The 19000-nt window shown below is 44.2% G+C and overlaps 1 protein-coding gene across 1 annotated transcript in view; it reads left to right on the top strand.

The window, feature by feature from the left end:
* The window catches only part of PTGFR (prostaglandin F receptor), a 64494-nt gene extending 48845 nt beyond the window's left edge, over positions 1 to 15649 (top strand). The window contains exon 3 of the mRNA XM_040360643.1: positions 14865 to 15649. Within this exon, the coding sequence (XP_040216577.1) occupies positions 14865 to 15206 (342 nt within the window). The 3' untranslated portion in view covers positions 15207 to 15649. The remainder of the gene's footprint in view (positions 1 to 14864) is intronic.
* The last annotated feature ends 3351 nt before the right edge of the window (positions 15650 to 19000 follow it).

The raw sequence follows: 19000 nt of genomic DNA, 5'->3' as shown, positions 1-19000 counted from the left end.
GTTCTGACACGGTTATTTAACCTATGGTGTGTAGGCGTGACAGACCATCAGTCAGCTTCATCCTTCAGACCGTTGTCCTCTGGTTAACCTATCGTGTCTACTAGGCTTTAGTCCTCCATTAAATTATTAGAAATTTGTGCTTAAAGTAGAACTATAGGCAACACTTTTTTCCCCATTTTGGATAGAGTAAGGGAGGGTTATAGCCCCTGTCAGTTTATTTTTTACCATCCCTGTTCCATTGCAGAGATTTCCCTTCACTTCCTGCCCCATAGCCAGACAGGAAGTAAGAGGAAATCTATGCAAATTAAGGCAATCCATTGCCCCTCCCAGACCCTAAGAACTATAGTGTCCCCAAAATGTCAGGGTGGGTCTTAAACGGAAAGTGGTGTGGCCTTGACAGGAAGGGGTGGGTCATATTTAAATTAGGGGGTGCACAAATTTAGTCAGGCCTAGGGCAGCACAAAACCTTAATACACTACTGGTCACACGACATAAAAAAAAAAGTATCGGTTTCGGCGAGTACTTAAAAAAAAGTATCAGTACTTGTACTCGGTCTTAAAAAAGTGGTATCTGGACAGCCCTAGTTCCCATTATTCTCTACTATAAAACAATTTGTGCAACAGGAAGCTTGTCATTACTGATAGCCTGTGCTTGTCAGCACTATACTGTAAGCTTAGTGCACATTAAGAAGATCAAATGCATGTTGTAGTTTGAGAACTCCCAATAATTAGCACAGGAGACACGTTCCAGCGGATCAGGAATTATTAATTGCATGGGCTCCCAAGAATGTGGCTTTATAAGGTCTGAACATTTGTTTAAATACTATATATAAGGGCCAAACCCCTGTCATTCTCCTAAACTGTATTGCCTCCAGCAAGTACGTCCTTCCTGGAATGTTCTGCTACCGGCCAAAGTAACAGTCACAGCTTGCAGCAAATAGGATACAGGGAAGATATATGTGGCATCTTTATTGAAATGTGCAGCTATGCCCAATGTAGAGAACAAGTGAAGCGATGGAAAGAGAGAGAAGTCAGAAGTGTCAGCTTCAGAATGCATAGGATGCATTAAGGAGAAAAAACACGTTGGTTTACAACCCCTTTAAGCTTTGGCATTAAACATGAAAGCTGATTTTTATTTTTTGCAGAGATGCACCTGTCTTTGTACTCTCCAGGTTTGGTAAATATAAAAATCCAGCTGTGGCCGAGTTAGCGATAAAGCACTGCTCGTTTTAGCAGCGCTTTAGTGCTGATTAAGCGCCGCTTTGCTGGCCGCTAGTGGGGTGCTTTTAACCCGAAAAAAGGGGTTAAAAACGCCTGTGTTGTGGTGCTTCTGAAGTGCTTTTCAATGGGCAGGGGCACTTAGGTAGTGCTAAATACATCGCTCCCAAAAATGCTGACTTTTCCTAACGTCCAGCAAGCGCACAACCCCAGTGTGAAAAGTCACACTGAAATGAATGGGAGGTGGTTTTCAGGCAGGCGCTTTACAGGCTCTATTTCTAGCTCTAAAATTTCTGAAAACCACCTTAGTGTGAAAGGGTCTTAAAGTGATTGTATATTTACCTCCTCTGTACAGTTGGTTTTGCACAGAGCAGTCTGGATCCTCCTCTTCTCGGGTCCATCTTTGTTGCTCCTAGTCCCTCCCTCCTTTGAATGCCCCCCCCCCCCAGCCAGCAGCTTAAATCACAGCTCAGTGTATCCATTCACATACGGAACCTCGACCTTGCCCCAACCCCTCTTTCCCCTGATTGGCTGGCTGACTTTGATTGACAGCCAGGAGAGCCAATGGCGCCGCTGCTCTGTCTCAGCCAATCAGGAGGAGTGTACTGGATGGCTGAAGGGAGGAGAGAGAAGAAGGCCAGGTAGGTAATTGAGTACTCACAAAATGAAACTGACAAAAGGCCATAAACACAGTGCATGGACATGCACAGAACGCGTTTCGGTGGTGCACCCCCTTCCTCAGCCTAGCTCTGAGGAAAGGGGTGCGCCCCCAAATTAACAGGGAAACCAACATAAGAAGAATGCATTGACGTGGTCTTTCTGCCTAGTATTAAGGTTATAGGTGGTACATTATGCTCTTAGAGACAGCATTTAGTTATAAAAAGAATTGATTTATATAAATGTACTGTATTTGCTGGCGTATAAGACTACCTTTTACACTTAAAAAAACTGGCCAAAAAGCAGGGGTCGTCTTATATACGACGGGTCAGCTGCTCAGATGCCTGCTGGATGTGCGGCAATACTGTATGTAGCTTTGGCTACATACAGTATATACCGCTTAGCCAATCCCGATGAGCGATGTATTCAAATAAATACAGAGCCTGCTTGGATTGGAGTAACAACCTCTGCCAATCTGAGCAGGCTACATACAGTAGCCTGCTCGGATTGGCTTTGAGAGTCAGAGAGGCGTGGGCTGATGATGTTACAACCTCTGCCAATCCAAGCAGGCTTTGTATTCATTAATAGAATACATCGCTCGCTGTGATTGGCTCCAGCTCCAGCAGAAGAAGAATATGGCTCCAGAAGAAAGAAATATGAAGCATCGGAAGCCATGGAAAGGGGGGGGGGGGTCGTCTTATACGGTGAGTACAGGCAAAAAATCGTAAAAAAATATTAAAATTAGGGGGTTGTCTTATATGCCCGGTCGCCTTATACACCGGCAAATACGGTATATATTTATATATATGTAAACACAAGGGCCCCATGAAATAAGACATTAAATGCTCACCTTTCCATCAGCCTTTGATGCTTTCTCAGCAGAATCTGAGTGTTTATATCCTGGTCCTCTGCATGCTGTGGTTCCTTCCACCAACCCCTAGGTCACTGCAAGCCACGATAGTGGTATAGGAACCATCAGATCGAACCACAAAATTCAGTAAAGGACTAGGAATCCAACATTTCTGATAGTCTCAAGTTTCTTCAAGTGGCCGATTCTCTTCACATCAAGACCAGCATCATATACGATGGGAGAAGTTAATATTAAAATTTTTAGCGACACAATGAGAACATGTAAACTCCATGTAGGTTTTGTCCTGGTTGGGATTTGAACCAAGGGCTTTTGTACAGCTAGGCAGAAGTGTCAACCACTGAGCCACTATGCTCTAGAGTAGGGAATAAGGTAAGGCATATTTGATATTTAAACCAAGAGACCTGGTGCAGCAAAGCAGAAGTGATAACCACTAGAGTAGCAAATAACGCAAGGCAAGGTTGGGATTTGAACAAGGCAAAGAAGGCACCTAGAATTGCCTTTCAAATGCTATATGCAGAAGGAAATAATGATCACGGCTTAAATGACTCAGGATTATGGGTATTCAGTTTTTTCTTTTATCATTTTTGTTGAGTAACACATTTTACAAAACTTTTATTTCTCGAAGGGAAGGACGTTGTGATGTTTTATGTCTTGATATGAATTATGTCAGAGAACAAGCATTGTACTCGGCACTGTTATAAAGCATCAGTGGACAGAGCGTAGTGCATAACATAAATTTATGGCCAAATGTTTAATGATGGTGACAGCTAGTGGATCATTACACTGTTCTGTTAGTCTCAGGAGAGTGCCTCCTAATTATAATTTAAAAAATAAGAGTGAATGAGATACTTTTCATTTACAGATGCTCGTTATTGATTGCATGAAGGACATTTAGAGCTCACTTATGAACATCAAAGTAGGAAACTTATGTTATTGACTATAGCAGCCAAAAGAAATTGGAATAAGGCAGAAGGGGCCACACTGGAAAAAATAACGCTAAAGATCCAGTTCACTTCTAGTCTATTCACATTATTGTTTATCAAGCCCTGAGGAAATGGCCATTCTTGGACTCCCAAAATGCAATAGACTCTTTTTGGATTGTCCCCCTGATTTTATCTTACTTTGGAATAAAGTTGTATCTGGACATCGTAGCAGTGGTGTGGTGCTTCAATTTCCATTTTGGTTCTCTTCTAAATAATAACATCAATCAAGGCAGAGAGCACAGGAAATTAGCAGCTTGCTGGTTTTCCGAGAAGGTCAACAGTTTTTTTTTTTGCCCTCGTCAAACAGATATAACAAAACCATTGTGTATTTAAAAGGGAGCAAGAGAGAAGTTTGTTGTTAGCTTTATTTACCGTAAATGTAATGTATTTGCACACCGTTATGGGCATTTTTAACATGTTATTTCATGCTATCTTACGTATGCAAACATGCATTGTTAACCAAAACTTTTTTTTTTTCTTAATTTTTCTTTATTGTTTTCCAAGAAATAAGCATATCTACAGATTTATATGTTTACATAGCTATAGTTTACATTGTCTGGTACAGTTACATTGTATTTCTACATATAGCCAAGCATATTTCATTTAAATTCCTTAATTTACCCCATCCCCTCCCTCTCTTCTCCCCCCTCCCACCCTCCCTATTAATATTATAAATTTATTTATAAAAAAGTAGAGGCAGATATCTTGGTCTAAATTATCTTTTGTTTGGTTGACAGGGGGTACAAAGAAAAGGAGTAGATTAAAAAAGAGCGCGAAAGGAGAGATAAAGAAACACAATAAAGGAAAGAGGGTCCAATCTCAAAGACCTAGAAAGGGGATCCAGCATATCCAAAGCTGGAGAGAGCGCTATTAGATTAATTCATCCTTGTCATTCAGTTTTATCGTCTACTGGAGTACAAGGGGGTTTGTAATCCCCCTATAGAGACTATCTCTCTACAGATATTCCCATTTCTGTCAGCCAAGGCTCCCACACTCTTCTAAATCTGTTGTAATTTCCTTGCTTAATAAAGGCCACCCTCTCGCACCAAATCAGCGCATTGATGTTTTCAACCCAGTTCTCGACTGTTGGAGGAACATGCGCTTGCCATCTCTGTGCTATTAGCTTCCGAGCTTGGAAGAGGCACCTAAGCACGCTTTCCAGTGCTCCTGCAGGTATTCTATGCTCTTCCGTGTCCCCTAGTAGACAGGTTCTGACCTCCGGCTCTAAAGAGGTCTTAAAGATCTTATTAATCCTATTTATCACTTCTATCCAATATCTAAAAAGCTTGGGGCATCTCCAGAACATGTGGATAAAATCTCCAGTTGCTTTGCATCTGGGGCATTCATCGTTTACATTCCAGCCCAATACAAACATTTTTTTAGGGGTGTAATAGACCCTGTGCAGTAGAAATAGATGGGACAATCTCTGCGCAGGGGCAATTGACACCAATGTTCCTCTCTGTAAGATTTGGTTCCACTGCTCAGAGGTTAGCAATCCAATGTCTCTTTCCCATCTTTCTCGACTTTTAGAGACCCCAGTTTGACTTATGGCTTTAGCCCCCAATTTCCCGTACAGTACAGAAATTTGACCTTTTGTAATATTAGTCTGAATCATTTTAAGGAGCTCAGGGGTATGGGTCCTAACCATCGGATGAATCTTGAATTGGGTTTGGAGGGCGTGCCTGACTTGTAAATATTTAAAGAATGTTTTATTTGGTATGTTAAATTCACTCCTCAATTTCGAAAATGTTTTAATTAAGTCACCCTCATACATATGTAATACCCGTGTTATCCCCTGATTCTCCCAGATCTTAGGGATTTCAATATCTTTAAGTTCTGTCAAGTTTTCATTATGCCCAAGGGGGGCATACTCGGTTACACCGGTATATCCCAGCAAAGCTTTAGTAGTTTGCCACACCTTGTTGATTAGCTTTACAGTTGGGCACTGATAGTGAAGTGAGTCTGCCTCCAGGGCTTCTATTAGGATTTTATGTGGGGATCTTAATAGGATTAATCTAAAGTCGTTATTGCCCGAATTTTGAATACCACAACCCACCATGTGTTGCAGCTGAGATGCCAAAAAATATGTTCTAGGGTGTGGGACCGCCATCCCCCCCTCCTTCACCGGGAGCTGCATAGTCTGCAATCTAATTCTGGCCTGGCCTCCCTTCCACATTAACTCCCTGAATAATGTTTCCATTCGTTTGAACCATATTTGGTTCACCCAAATTGGAGAGTTGTGGAGAACGTACAGTATCTGGGGTAGCCAGATCATTTTTATCAGGTTGCATCTCCCAGCTACAGAGAGGGGGAAGCGGCCCCAAGCATCCTTCTTTAATCTCAGTCTCAACAATAGTGGAGCTATATTATTAGTGGTGTACTCCTTAACTTCACTAGTGATCCAAACCCCCAAATATTTCAATTTTGTTGATATTTTCAGCTGGGGCATTTCAGCGATTGTCTGAACCCCCAGCGGGTCTAATGGGAGTAGGGCCGATTTATCCCAATTCACACTCAGCCCCGAGAATCTTCCAAACTCCTTAATCATTTGGACCACTGTGGTCAACGAGCTATCCACATTTCCTATAAAAAACAGGACATCGTCCGCAAAAAGCGATATCTTGTCCTCCTCTGTACCCCTTCTAAATCCTTGTATGTCTTTATTTAATCTGGTTTTAATAGCAAGAGGTTCCATAGCAAGTGCGAACAGGAGCGGTGAAAGGGGACAGCCCTGTCTCGTCCCTCTCTCAAGCTCAAATATATCTGAGACTTCACCGTTGATTTTAATTTTTGCTCGTGGTTCGCTGTATAGGAGTTTGACCCACTTAATAAATGTTGGGCCAAATCCAAAGCTTTCTAATACCTTCCATAGGTATGGCCACTCGATACTATCAAAAGCTTTAGCGGCGTCTAAAGCCAGCAGAGCTCTAGGACCCTCGTTCTCAATGGGGATCTGTATATTTAAGAAGACTCTTCTGATGTTTTTGCTAGTTGACCTGTTTGGAATGAATCCTGATTGATCCGAGTGGATAAGGCTCTCAATACACTCTTTTAAGCGGTCTGCCAATACTTTGGCAAGGATTTTTGCATCTGTACAGAGCAATGATATTGGACGGTAGGAAATCGGGTCTAGTTTATCCTTTCCCTCTTTATGGATTACAACAATCGTTGCCTCCATCATAGAGGAGGGAAGCTGCCCCTCTAAAAAAGCACTTTTCAATGTCTGAAGTAATTCTGGTAGCAAAGCTCCACCAAAGCGCCTATAGATCTCTATTGGGAGGCCGTCCGGGCCAGGTGCTTTGTGGCTGGACATCCCCGCTACTGCCCTCTGTAATTCTTCCAATGTGACTGGAGAGTCCAACCTTTCCCTATCTTTATCTGATAGTGTTGGAGTTGGGGTTCCCTGGAAGAAAGTTTCCATTCCTTCGTTTCCTCCCCTTGATTTGTAGAGAGATTTATAAAAGCCGTGGAATATTTGTCTTATCTCATTACCTTCCGTAGAGATATCGCCTGTTAAGGACCTAATTGCCAAAATATTTGAAGAGGGGGAGTTGGCCCGAGTCAACAAGGACAAAACTCGCCCCACTTTCTCCCCCTCCCCAAATTGGGTTTGTCTTTGAAATATTCGATGGTTCTCTGCCTTTCTCATAGTAGCCATTTTATAGACCTTCTGTTTGTCGAGCCACTCCCTTTGCCTGCTTGGGGACGGGGTCTCAATATATCTTTGTTCGGCTACCATCACTTCCCTTCTAAGGTCCTCCTCCCATATCCTAGACTCTCTCTGTACCCTTGCCACTCTCTGGATTAGCAAACCCCTCAAATAGGCCTTAAGCGAATCCCAGACCACTCCAGGCTTTGCCGAGCCTGTATTTATTTCGACATATTCTTTCAGGCTATTTAACAGCTCCTGTGAGTCTCCCAACAGCTCAAGCCAGTATGGACTAATTTTCCACTCTCTTTGAGAGGTGTTCTTACTCCTCCTAATCACTAAGTCCAATGGTGAGTGGTCTGAGATTCCCCTTGGCCCATATTCTATCTTCTCAACCATGCCCAGAGCCAACTCGTTTCCTAAGGCCATGTCGATTCTGGACAAAGTAGCATGGGAGCTAGATAGACAAGAATACTGTCGGATACAAGGATGTCGGGTACGCCAAATGTCCTTTAATCCCATCTCATCCAGAAATTGGGCCAGTCGGCTCCCTTGTTCCATATTTGAATCGTATGTCGAAGGGAATCTGTCATAGGCTCTGTCTAGCACTTCATTATAGTCTCCCACTGCTATTAAGGGAATGTCAGTTTTGTCTAACATAAATTCCACCAATTTCTGTAGGACATCAAACTTAAATGGGGGGGGGATATAAATATTGGCGATGATATACTGCTTATTTTCAATAGAGCAGGCCAGGAACACATACCGCCCCTGCTCGTCTATCCAGCTTCTCTCACATGTAAATGGCACACCTTTCCCCACCATTATGCTCACTCCTCTCGAATATGAGGAGTGTACAGAATGGTAGCGAAACGGGAATTTTCGTAGACCCAATTGGGTCATCGTGTCCTTAGTCAGGTGTGTCTCCTGTAAGCAAAGTATCCCTGGCCCCCTTCCCTCCATTGAGGCCAGCACCAGTGCTTTCTTAGTGGGGTCCCCTAACCCTCGTACGTTCCATGATTTAATCCTCAAAGCCATGGACTAAATAAAGTAGTAATGACATAAAATAAGATAGCCTAACATAGAGCAGCCGATTTTTTTCCCATCTCCTTCTCTCTCTCTCTCTTTCCCCATCCCTCTGCCACTTAACAAAACCAAGACCTCTCCTCTCCTCTATGATGACCAAGATGCCTCTTTCCCCCAAAATTCCCTCCCACTTTTCCCCTCCCCCCTCCCAACCTCCCCCCTCCCCAATCCCCCCTTCCCCCTGCCCACCTGGGCTTCCCCATAGGGTTTCACCTGTGGCCTCACCACCCTCACCTAACCGCACCCATACTCCCATTCTCACACTTATTCGCCTCTCTCCCTCAGCAGAGAAGCGAGAACCTCTCATCTCCCCCCCCACCCCCATCTCCCTAGTCAAATTCCGAGCCTCCATCTCTCAGGGTCGGAAAAAGAGAATGTCTGCTTTCCCCCCCCTCCCCAAAGAAGGAAGAAAAAAAAAGAAGAAGAAAAAAAAAAAAAAAAAAGGGGGGGGGGGGGGAAGTGAAGAAAGAAGAAAGGAGAAGAGGGACTCCACAGTTGATCAGATTAATCCAGTTATCGATCAATTTTTCAACCTACGTAAATTGGGGTCATTAGCATAATAAGAGTGAACATAGTGCACCCCCACCCCCCAATTAGTTGGGTAAACCAATTATCTGTCTATGTGATAGCTCAGGCCGACTGGAGCCTCTAATAATATATAGATAAACATAATATAGCTATAAAAAAATAAATAAAGTGCCAATCAATTCAAAACTACACCCTCTATAACCCAATTAACCCCCATCCCCTTACAAAAAAAGGGAAGGGTACCCCTCCTTCCCCCCTCCCCCACCACCCACCCCCTCTCCCTCTCCCTGTAACAAGAAGAGAGAACCTCAAAATAGTGAAATGTTTAGTGCCATTAATCTTATAGTGCAAAAGATTTTTTTTCCTTTTCTTTCCCTTTATGCCCAATCGTACTACAAAAAAAAAAAAAAAAAAAAAAAAAAAACCCCAAACAAACTAATTGTCTGTAGATATAAGGGCTTAAGAGCTCAAATAGATTGGGATCACTGGCAATATACCAGTGAACATTATATGGCTATATAAGTAGCAATAAGTGACAATAGGTACGTATCACACCCTCCCCAAAAAAAAAAAAAAAAAAAAAAAAAAAAAAAAAAGGGGGGAAAAAAAAAAAAAAAAAAAACTTTTTCTTTCCCTTTCCCCTCCCCTCCCCTTAATATATATTTTCCTTGTCTTCAAAAACCTCCCCCTCCCCCCTCCCCTTCCCCCTCTAAAAAAAAAAAAACAAAAAACAAATAAAACAGAACGACAAAGAATAAATAAATAAAACACCCCCCCCCCCCCAAAAAATAGTGAGTCATTATAGTGTTGTTATTCTGTAGTATTATTCTCCTTGTATAATCAATCGAATTATGAGGAGAAAAAAAAAAAAAAAAAAAAGGAAAAAACCCCCACAAAATAGTGAGTCTTTATAGTGTTATAGTGTTATTCATCTTATAGTGTTTTTCACCCTTTTTTTTTCTTTTTGTAGACGATTAAATTGTGAGAAAGAAAAAAAGGGAAATTATTTCCGTAGCGTAGCCACTCCCTAAAAAAAAAAGGGAAGAAAAAAGGGAAAAATAGTGGCCCCTTCAACAAAAAAAAAAAAAAAAAAAAGGGGAAAAATAGTGTCCCTTCAAAAAAAAAAAAAAAAAAAAGGGGGGGGAGACATATAGTTATGTTGTAGTTATGTTGTATTAATGTCTAGAGATCCTTGCTGTTTGCCTCCAGCCATTGTGCCACCTCTGCCGGTGAGTTGAAAAAAAGAGTCCTGCCCAGGGCTGTAACCCGTAGCCGGGCCGGATACTGTAAGGCATATATCACCTTGTGGTGCTGTAGGGTGCGTTTTATTTGTGAAAATTCAGCTCTGCGTTTTTGCAAATCAGGGGAGAAATCAGGGTAAAATGAGATTCTCACTCCCTTATACATAATATCTCCCATTTCCCTGGCTTTTTGAAGCAGAGTGACTTTATCGCCATAATAAAAAAACTTGAAGAGTAATGATCTAGGGCGGCCTCCTTCCTGCAGGGGTTTGAAGGGAACCCGGTGAGCCCTCTCAATAGAGAAAAAGGGTGAGAAAGTGGCCGGGCCAAAAATTTCCCTGAGCCAGCCCTCCATGAAGGATATGGTGTTGGGCCCTTCACTCCGTTCCGGGAGACCGATAACTCGAATGTTATTCCTTCGAAGCCTGTTCTCAATTTCGTCTAATTTAGCTGCTTGTTGGTTCGTTTTCTCCTGTAAACCCCTGAGTTCGTTCTCGAACGGATACAGGGTATCCTCCACTGTGCTCACTCGTTCTTCCAGGGTGGTAACTCTTTCAACGGTTTTGCGCATATCCTGATGTATTGAGACGAGCTCATCACTCAGGTTCTTTAGCTGGTTATCAAAGCCCATCATGTATTCTTTACAGTCATTGACCGCTCGCAGGACATCCCTCAATGTGGGCTCTTCTACTGGTTCAGGGCCGGGTAAGGTAGTAAGGTCAGGTATCACGGGCGTAGCCAATGCAGCCGCGGCTCCGTGTACCTCCCCCCCAAGTCCTTTAGTAGTAGTCAGGGCTTTAGTTCCAGTTAGATTTGTGGGGTTGGTTGATTTGGGAGCCGCCGACCCCTGACTTTTCCTAGCCCCCGATGAACTTGCGGAACCCTTGGGCTGTATGGCTGGTGGTGATGGACCTCCTTTAGTGGGCGTTTGGGATATGGGCTGAGATGGGTGAAAATAACGATCAAGTTTAGCCGCTGCAGCCTGGCTACCCTTCTCTTTTCCCCTAGTGGACCGTGTGGTAGGGGCTCCCTCTGAGTTTTGCTGGTCCTCAGGCCCACGTTTATTAGTCATGGTAAACATGGAGGAAAAGAGAGACACAGAAATACAAAACAAAATGCCCCTGCTATAATAAGAGAGAAGGGGAGGGGGGGCAGATCTCCCGGGGGCTCCCAAAAACTATCAAGAACCCCTGTATCACCAAAGTTCACCCCCTTGGGTTTAAATGGACTGCCGATTATAATATGCACAGGTAGTTTGTATAGCTTAAGCACCCTATACTCTGTCTAGCAGTCTATGCAGCAGGCAACTTAAATGCAAAAAAAGAAAAAAAAGCCCCAATAGAGTTAGTTGTTTCCTTTTCCCTTGCTCTTTGCAGAAGATAGTCTATTTATTAACAATAGGGAAGAAGCACACAGATTCAGCAATGTTTCTAATGCAATGGGCAATAAGCGCAGAGAGCCATCAAAGAGCATTGAATACTTGTCCCTGCACGCTTCAGAAGTTGTCTCCTTACCCTCGTATGTGATGTGATTCTTTCCTCTTTTCCTTTATGTCTTTATGCAGTCCTCTGGCAGCTCTAATGATAGCACTGACGGCGTGAATCGTTTCCTCCAGCTCACCTTCCCAGCTCCCTGGGATCTCTCCCCCGCTCTCAGTGACTCAGTCGGGTCCCGATCCTCGCTGTGAAGGGAAACAGCACCCAGCAGCTTCTTGTGTGTACTCGAAATCTCGCGAGATTTCACGGGATCTCGGGCAGCTCTGTGGTTTCGAGTACCTCCGTACACCCCTCGATCCTCCGCTCGGTGAGGACTGCTCTCAGTCTCTTCCAGCCCCAACGCCACTCCACGATCTGGTAAAGGAGCCCAACGTCCGGAGGCAGAGCAAGAGTGCTCCAAACCTCCAGTGTCCGTGCGTTTACTAGGTAAACCAGCAGTGTCAGCAGCGGTGTATAGGAGCACAGAGAGAGTTCAACAGGAAACAGCGAAAGGTTTATATATTAGACTCGAACAGCCCAAATAGCAAAAAAAAAAAAAAATATAGTACTGATCAAAAATGCACTATGATGCTTTAAAGTCTCAGCTCCTGGGGGGGATAAGGGCTCAGACCAGGATCCGAGTTTAAGTGCATTATATCGGCATGGTTTTCAGCTTGACAGGGGGGGAGAAGGAGGCTCTCATCTGCTCACTCCGCTCACTCCAACACCCTCACTCTCACTCCCTCCTGCATCCGGCCACGCCCCCAAGAAGAAGGAACAATCCTTGACCGTTAACCAAAACTTAGGGTGTTATTTACTAAAGGTTTTCCAGTCCAGTTGGAGGGTCTAGGAGGGATTTGTTGTCACCAGAGAACCTGTATTATTCAGGGGAGCTCCTACATAAAAAAAAAAAAAAAAACTTTAACTTGTTGACCTGTATGAGTCTGTGTTTTCTAGTCTAGATACTATGTCTGTGTGTTCTTGACTGTTAAGACCACCCACAGCCGTCTCTGTCACACTGTGTTGACCTCTGAGCCTTGTTGTTGAAGTTCAGAGTACACAGATAGTCTGGCTTTCTTTTCCTACCGGTTGTGTAGTACTGTGCGGGTCTGCTTAGGGATCTCGACTCTCTGGTGGTCCAGGCTCCAGTTAGATTAAATAAACCTTACCTGACCTACTCATACACCACCAGCACAGTGCTGCCATTAAAAATATCTGGTGCCACCAAAGAGTCCATTAGCCCAGGTTCACACTGGGCTGCGGGAGTGAAGCCGTGCAAGTTCAGCTGAACTTGCACGATTTCACTCCCGCTGGCAGTCCAGATTTCGGCCGCGATTTCAGAGACATCTGTGCCGGTTTCTGCACAGATGTCAATGTAAATCGCGGGCCGAAATCGCAAAGAGTAGTACAGGAACTACTTTTTGAAATCGGTGCAGCACCGCAGATGCGGCGTCGCAAAGATTAGGACGGTGCCATTGCCGACAAATGCAAATGCCGCCGATTTGAGATTTGACATCTTCAATCGCATATCAAAACGTACCAGTGTGAACCAGGCCTTAAATCTGTGTTCATGTTTAGTAGACAATCAATTTAGGAGAGCATTAAATCAAATCTCTTCTCAAAACAACATAGTTGTAAGATTAGGCTCACACTTGAGCTTCTTCAGCTGTATTTTAGCCACTTCAGCTCTGGAAGGTTTCACCTCCTTCATGACCAGGCCATTGTTTGCTAATCGGCACTGCGCTGCTTTAAAGCGGTGGTAAAGCCCGCTTTGTGATTTTTACCTACATGTAAGCTTATAATAAGGCTTACCTGTAGGTAAAATGAATATCTCCTAAACTAAAATCACACATTTAGATTGCGCCTGAGTGGTATGTCTTAGATAGTCTCCTTCATCAGGTCAGGGGCTAGACCCCAGTTGTGGAGTAATTTTAGGCCTTGTTTTAAGGTGGAGGATGGCAGTGGTTTTGCCCTGGTGGGTGATAGAAAGCTTGGTTGGGAAGCCCCATTTATATGGGATGTTGTGTTTTTGGAGGATTTTAGTGATTGGGCCAAGCTCTTTACGTTTCTGTGCTGTGGAAGGGGGGACATATTTCTAGCGGCCCTTAATATTTTCACTTTGGAATGAAAAAAATTATGCGAGTGAGGACATCTCTCGGATTGTCTGCTGCAATGTGTGGTGACTTTAAGATCCTGTGGGCCCTGTCGATCAGTAGGTCTGGTCAGACAGGGAGGGTCCGAGAACTTTGAAAAGACCTTGCAGATATTGTGAGAGTTCCTGAGGGGGTACTGATTCAAGGACAACACAGATTTTTAGATTGTTTCTGCAAAAGCTATCCTCAAGATCTGCTAGCTTAGATTGAACACGTTGGAGCTCAATCGCCTATTTACGATGGGCATCAACTAATTCATTGTAAGCATCGGTGAAATCTGTGAGTTGTCTCTCTACCTTGTCAGTGTGATCTCCTAAATTGTCAACTTGCAGTTGGATGTGGGAGATTGATCTGGAAAGATCTTTCTGTATGTCTTTCTGCAGGGTCATATGCATCTGCTTCAACGTGTGCCCAGACACTGCATTGTCAGATATAGGAAGGTCAGCAAGAGAGTCAGAAATCTCCCCATTCTCATCATCGTCATCATCATCATCATCATCCTCCATCTCTCCCCTGTCATTATGAAAGTGCAGTGACTTTTTCCTTATCAGGGGGCCACCTGGCTTGGAGAAGCAAAGGGTGATGTAGCAGCCCTCTTGTTTCTATCCTTGCTGGGCATAGTCATAGTGCTGGAGTGCTCCATGTGAAGAGGTTCAGGCTGTGCAGAGTGCTGCGGGGAAGCACATGTTGCTACCTGTCCTTTCTGCCTGGTTGCCATCTTTGGTTCCATGCACCCGCAAGCTGCGGATTCCGGCGGCTTCTGTTTTGAGGACATAGCTGCAGGGTCCCCAGGCAGAGCAGAGCTGGTTCGGGTGGTTTGCGGTGGCAGAATCGGCGTGTCAGCACTGCTGTGCCCTCTGTGTCAGCAGAGAGTGCGGCTCAAGCGGCCATCTCGGTTTGCGGCCAGGCTCTGCCCCGCCATGTTACATTTACAAGACTTCTTTGCAATGTGCTTTTTATACTCTGAAGGTTATTTAACATTTTCATGTTTCTTTTTCTTTTAGTTCACAATGGCCAACATTGGATTAAAGAGATATGGTTCCCAATCCCAAGAGACTAATCGGACAATTCTTTTCGCCCTTCGAATGGCCACGTGGAATCAAATACTTGACCCATGGGTGTACATCCTCTTGCGGAAGACAGTCCTCAAAAAACTGTTCAGGATTGCCAGCCGTTGTTGTGGGGTGGAATTTATCGATTTACATGCTTGGGAATTCAGCTCCATCAAGAATTCTCTGAAAGTTGCCACCATATCAGACTCCCCAAGCTGCACACGAACAAACACATTCAGCATCTCCCAAAAATCTGATACAGAACAAAAATGTGAACTCATTGAAACAAAATAAGCCATTTTTAAGGGACAATCTGATTCTGCTATTGGCTGGTGTTGTATAATATGAGCAGTGAGGTGATGCATCGTTCATTGATGATGAAACTAGTCCATCCATGGTAGCTGAGTGATATCTCACCGGAGATAGACAAGACAATATCAGTACCAAATAAATTGTTTATTTGTCTTACAGTATTGTATGTCAAACAACAGTATCCTAAAATGGGTCACGTGAAAGACAGTTACTTATAGTAAATAATTACTAGAAAGACGAATATCATAGTTTGTCTAATCAGAAGCCTAGAAAGGGTCAAACAGCAAGAATATCAGATGGCCTGATTCAATTTATCCCCTTTGGTTACTCTTTAGCAGGTTGTATCTAGGATAGGGTGACCAGACATCCCTGGTTTCCGGGGGCAGTCCCTGGATTGAGGACACTGTCCCCAGACCAAGTCTATCCCTGGATTGGATTTGAACAGGGGCTGGGGCAATTTCAAAGACAGTCAGTGCATAATTAATAAAAAAAAATCTGACTTACACACCCCTTCTCCGCTACTCCTACTAGCTTAGGGGGTCTATTTTTTTCCATTATCTGTGCCCCTTTCTGATGATCACGTGCTGGTCGGAGTAGAGGGAATATTTCTTCAGTTTTGGGTGCATACCCGCTCAGCTCCGCTCGCATGTTCTTCTGCCTTGGCTCAAGTCCCGGCCAGCCGCCTGCCTGCTTATCTCCTTGCCTTCCTGGCGGAGGAAGATCTTCCTCCGCTTCCCACCCAGTAGTAGCCGGGGCCCGGAGAGTAAGACTTGACAGACTGTGAGGCGGGCGGTGGCGGCAACGGGCAGAGAGTCGCTGATTGCCGCCATTACTAGTAAAAAAAAAAATATGTCCCCGGATTTCATTTTAAAAATTTAGGACATATTTATGCCAAAGATCTTCCATCTTGGTTGTGCGACTTACCCATTGCCTTCTTGCCTAGGGTTTTAGTAGCAGTTGGAAATCCAAAAATTGAAGACTCACATTTGTGAATACTGGAATTTACTAATAATCTGTGATTTCTCATTGGCTATTTTTTGAATTCCAAAAGATTTAGTGAACAGATACAGTATAAGCTTGGAATACTTCCCAAATACTAAAAAATATTAAATAAAGGTCATGAGCATATTTCATAATATAGAGCAAAATTTGCTCAGAGAAACCAGCGACAGTAAATCTTATACTCTGGGTCAGAGACTACTGAACAGAGCAATTGCTTATGACCAGTTTAAGGGGAAACTATATTATTTTACCAATTTGGTTTATAAATATGTACAGTATGTGAATGTGAACAGCTTTGTGTAAATACTGTATCAATGTGTGTTAATATTTTGAAAAATTATGTGTTTGTAAATAAATGTGTACATGTAAGCAGCCATATTTCCGCATTCTATACGCAGGCTCTGCTTCCTGCTAAGTAATGCTGCACAGTGATTGTAAATTACTGCTTCTGTCTCAAGTACAAGACCATGGGTCTTATCTGACTGACAAATCAGTAGACTATCTGTAAATCTCAGGGATTTTTTTCTCAGAAAATAGGTACAGGAACCCGACCACGACTTCTCAAACCCCCACACACCCTCCAAAACGCACCGAATGGTGGGTGTGGTCAAATTTTACTAACAGTAGGTGGATCCTAATGCACTCCTGGTATTTAGAGCCCCTTTAGGTAACAAGTGTAGAGTTGGGGGGGGGGGGGGTTAACACACAGAGTGCAGAGTTTGGTGGTGCGCTATGTACATAGGGTAGAGTTCAGGGGTGCTCTGCGTGCAGATTACGGAATTCAACCTTTTTCCACATCTCAGTTTCATCCCTCTGCCAGCTCTGACCTCTACATACAACCCCCCTCCAATGCCCCATCTTTCCTCCTCATTATAGGAACCACCATCTTCCACGTGTCGCACTTTTGTTGCTGTATTAAGCTGAAGCACCCAGCTGGCTCTAGTACCTTTTGCACACTGTAGGTGAGATCTATAGGGATATCATCCAGTAGGGGTGTTGGCATCTGTACTGCAACCTGGGCACCTGCATCTCCCTTGTCCTAGCCATTTTCCCTCCACCAGTGTCATGTGATTAATTAGTGTTATGAGGTCTCAGGTGTGAATGGGAAGCAGGTGTGTTAAGTTTGGTGTTATCGCTCTCACTCTCTCATACTGGTCACTGGAAGTTCAACATGGATGCTGTGCAGGTGCCCAATGTCCTGCTTATTAACAGATGATATCATTGGTTGTTAGGACACTGGCGGCTAGAAAGTTGTAATGGTACACAATGAAAACCTGTGGCATTGTGTAACTCAAAGGCAAGCTTGGACCACCTTGTATTTTTTGGCCAATTTTAGGCATTTTGCCAAGGCACCCCTGAAGAACCATGGAGGCAGTGGCGTATCTAGGGTATGGCAGCCATGGCAAGTGCCATGGGTGCCATATGAGGGGGGCGCTGGTGAGTGGCTGGGCAGCAAGACACTTACCAGGGTCTGATGGTCTCTTCTTCCCTCCAGGTTTCTGTACAACTTTAAGGCGACTTCTAGGCAACTTGTAGGCAACTTGTACCCATTGATTTCAATGGTGAACTTTTTTTGAGGTTAGGGCAGGGTCATCAGGGATGGGCCCAGGGGTGGGGTCATGGGCCCCATCAGGTAGGCTGTAGGGGCCCCATGATATCTAACAGTGGCCCGTGTCTCTGGTGAGCAGCGAGTGGGGGCACAGACTCTGGCAGTGGCTGTGTATGTGCAGCCATGCAGTCAGTGCAGTCATCATTCTCAGTCACACTGTGTGTGGGGGGCACTGGGGAGCAGCAGAGAAATAGTCCCATGGAGGTGGGGAAATGCTCACACATACTGGAGCTGGTCATATTAAGTTAAAGGCTCTGTGCTGTTACACGGCTGCCATGGCTGACCTGACCCCTGTCTAGAAATACTTATTGTCTGGCACACTGCTTTAAGGGGGAACTCTGCAGACTCTGGGGTAAAGGGGGACACTGATGTAAGTGGGATCTCTGGACTCTGTGATAACCAGAGACCCCCTCACATCAATGCCCCCCCTACATCTCAGTCCGCAGAGATCCCCTTTGTGTCAGAGTCCCCCCCTGACAATGTATATAAAGATGACATCAGAGTCCACAGCATTCTTTAGATTAGATTTCCCAGTGTGAAGGGTAACTTTGTGGATTCTGATGTAAGGGGGGCTCTCTGGGAACTCTAAGGGGGGAACTGTGATATAAGATGTAACACTATTGACTCTGGTGTAAGCTTGACTTAGTTTTGTTTGTTAAGGTTATCTGAAAGATGTTTTTTTTGACAGGGGCGCAGTTTCAGTGCTTGCCATGGGCGCCATTTTCACTAGATACGCCTCTGCATGGAGGCACCCTGTTAAAAAAAAATAAAAATGGCCTAGACTATGGCAACTTAATAATCTTCCAGTGAGATTCTGTAATAGCTGAAAATCCCAAGTCTCACATGAGGGTACATCTGAACAGTGCTATGGTGTCTTCTTACAAGATATGGAATCCTCAGGCCTTGTACACACGGTCGGTCCAAACCGATGAAAACGGGCTTAAGTTCAGTTTCATCGGTCAAATCCGACCGTGTGTATGGCCCATCGGTCCGTTGTCCTTCAATCCAAAATTTTAAAACATGCTTTAAAATCGAACCGATGGACTGCTGCCCGATCGGTCCAAACCGATGGTTAGTACAGAAAGCATCGGTTTTAAAACCCGCGCATGCTCAGAATCAAGTCGACGCATGCTTGGAAGCATTGAACTTCGTTTTATTCAGCACG

This window comes from Rana temporaria, chromosome 7, assembly GCF_905171775.1.
Source record: "Rana temporaria chromosome 7, aRanTem1.1, whole genome shotgun sequence".
Lineage (NCBI taxonomy): Eukaryota > Metazoa > Chordata > Amphibia > Anura > Ranidae > Rana > Rana temporaria.
Note: the sequence above shows the minus strand (reverse complement) of the source record. Positions and strands in the feature narration are given on the sequence as shown.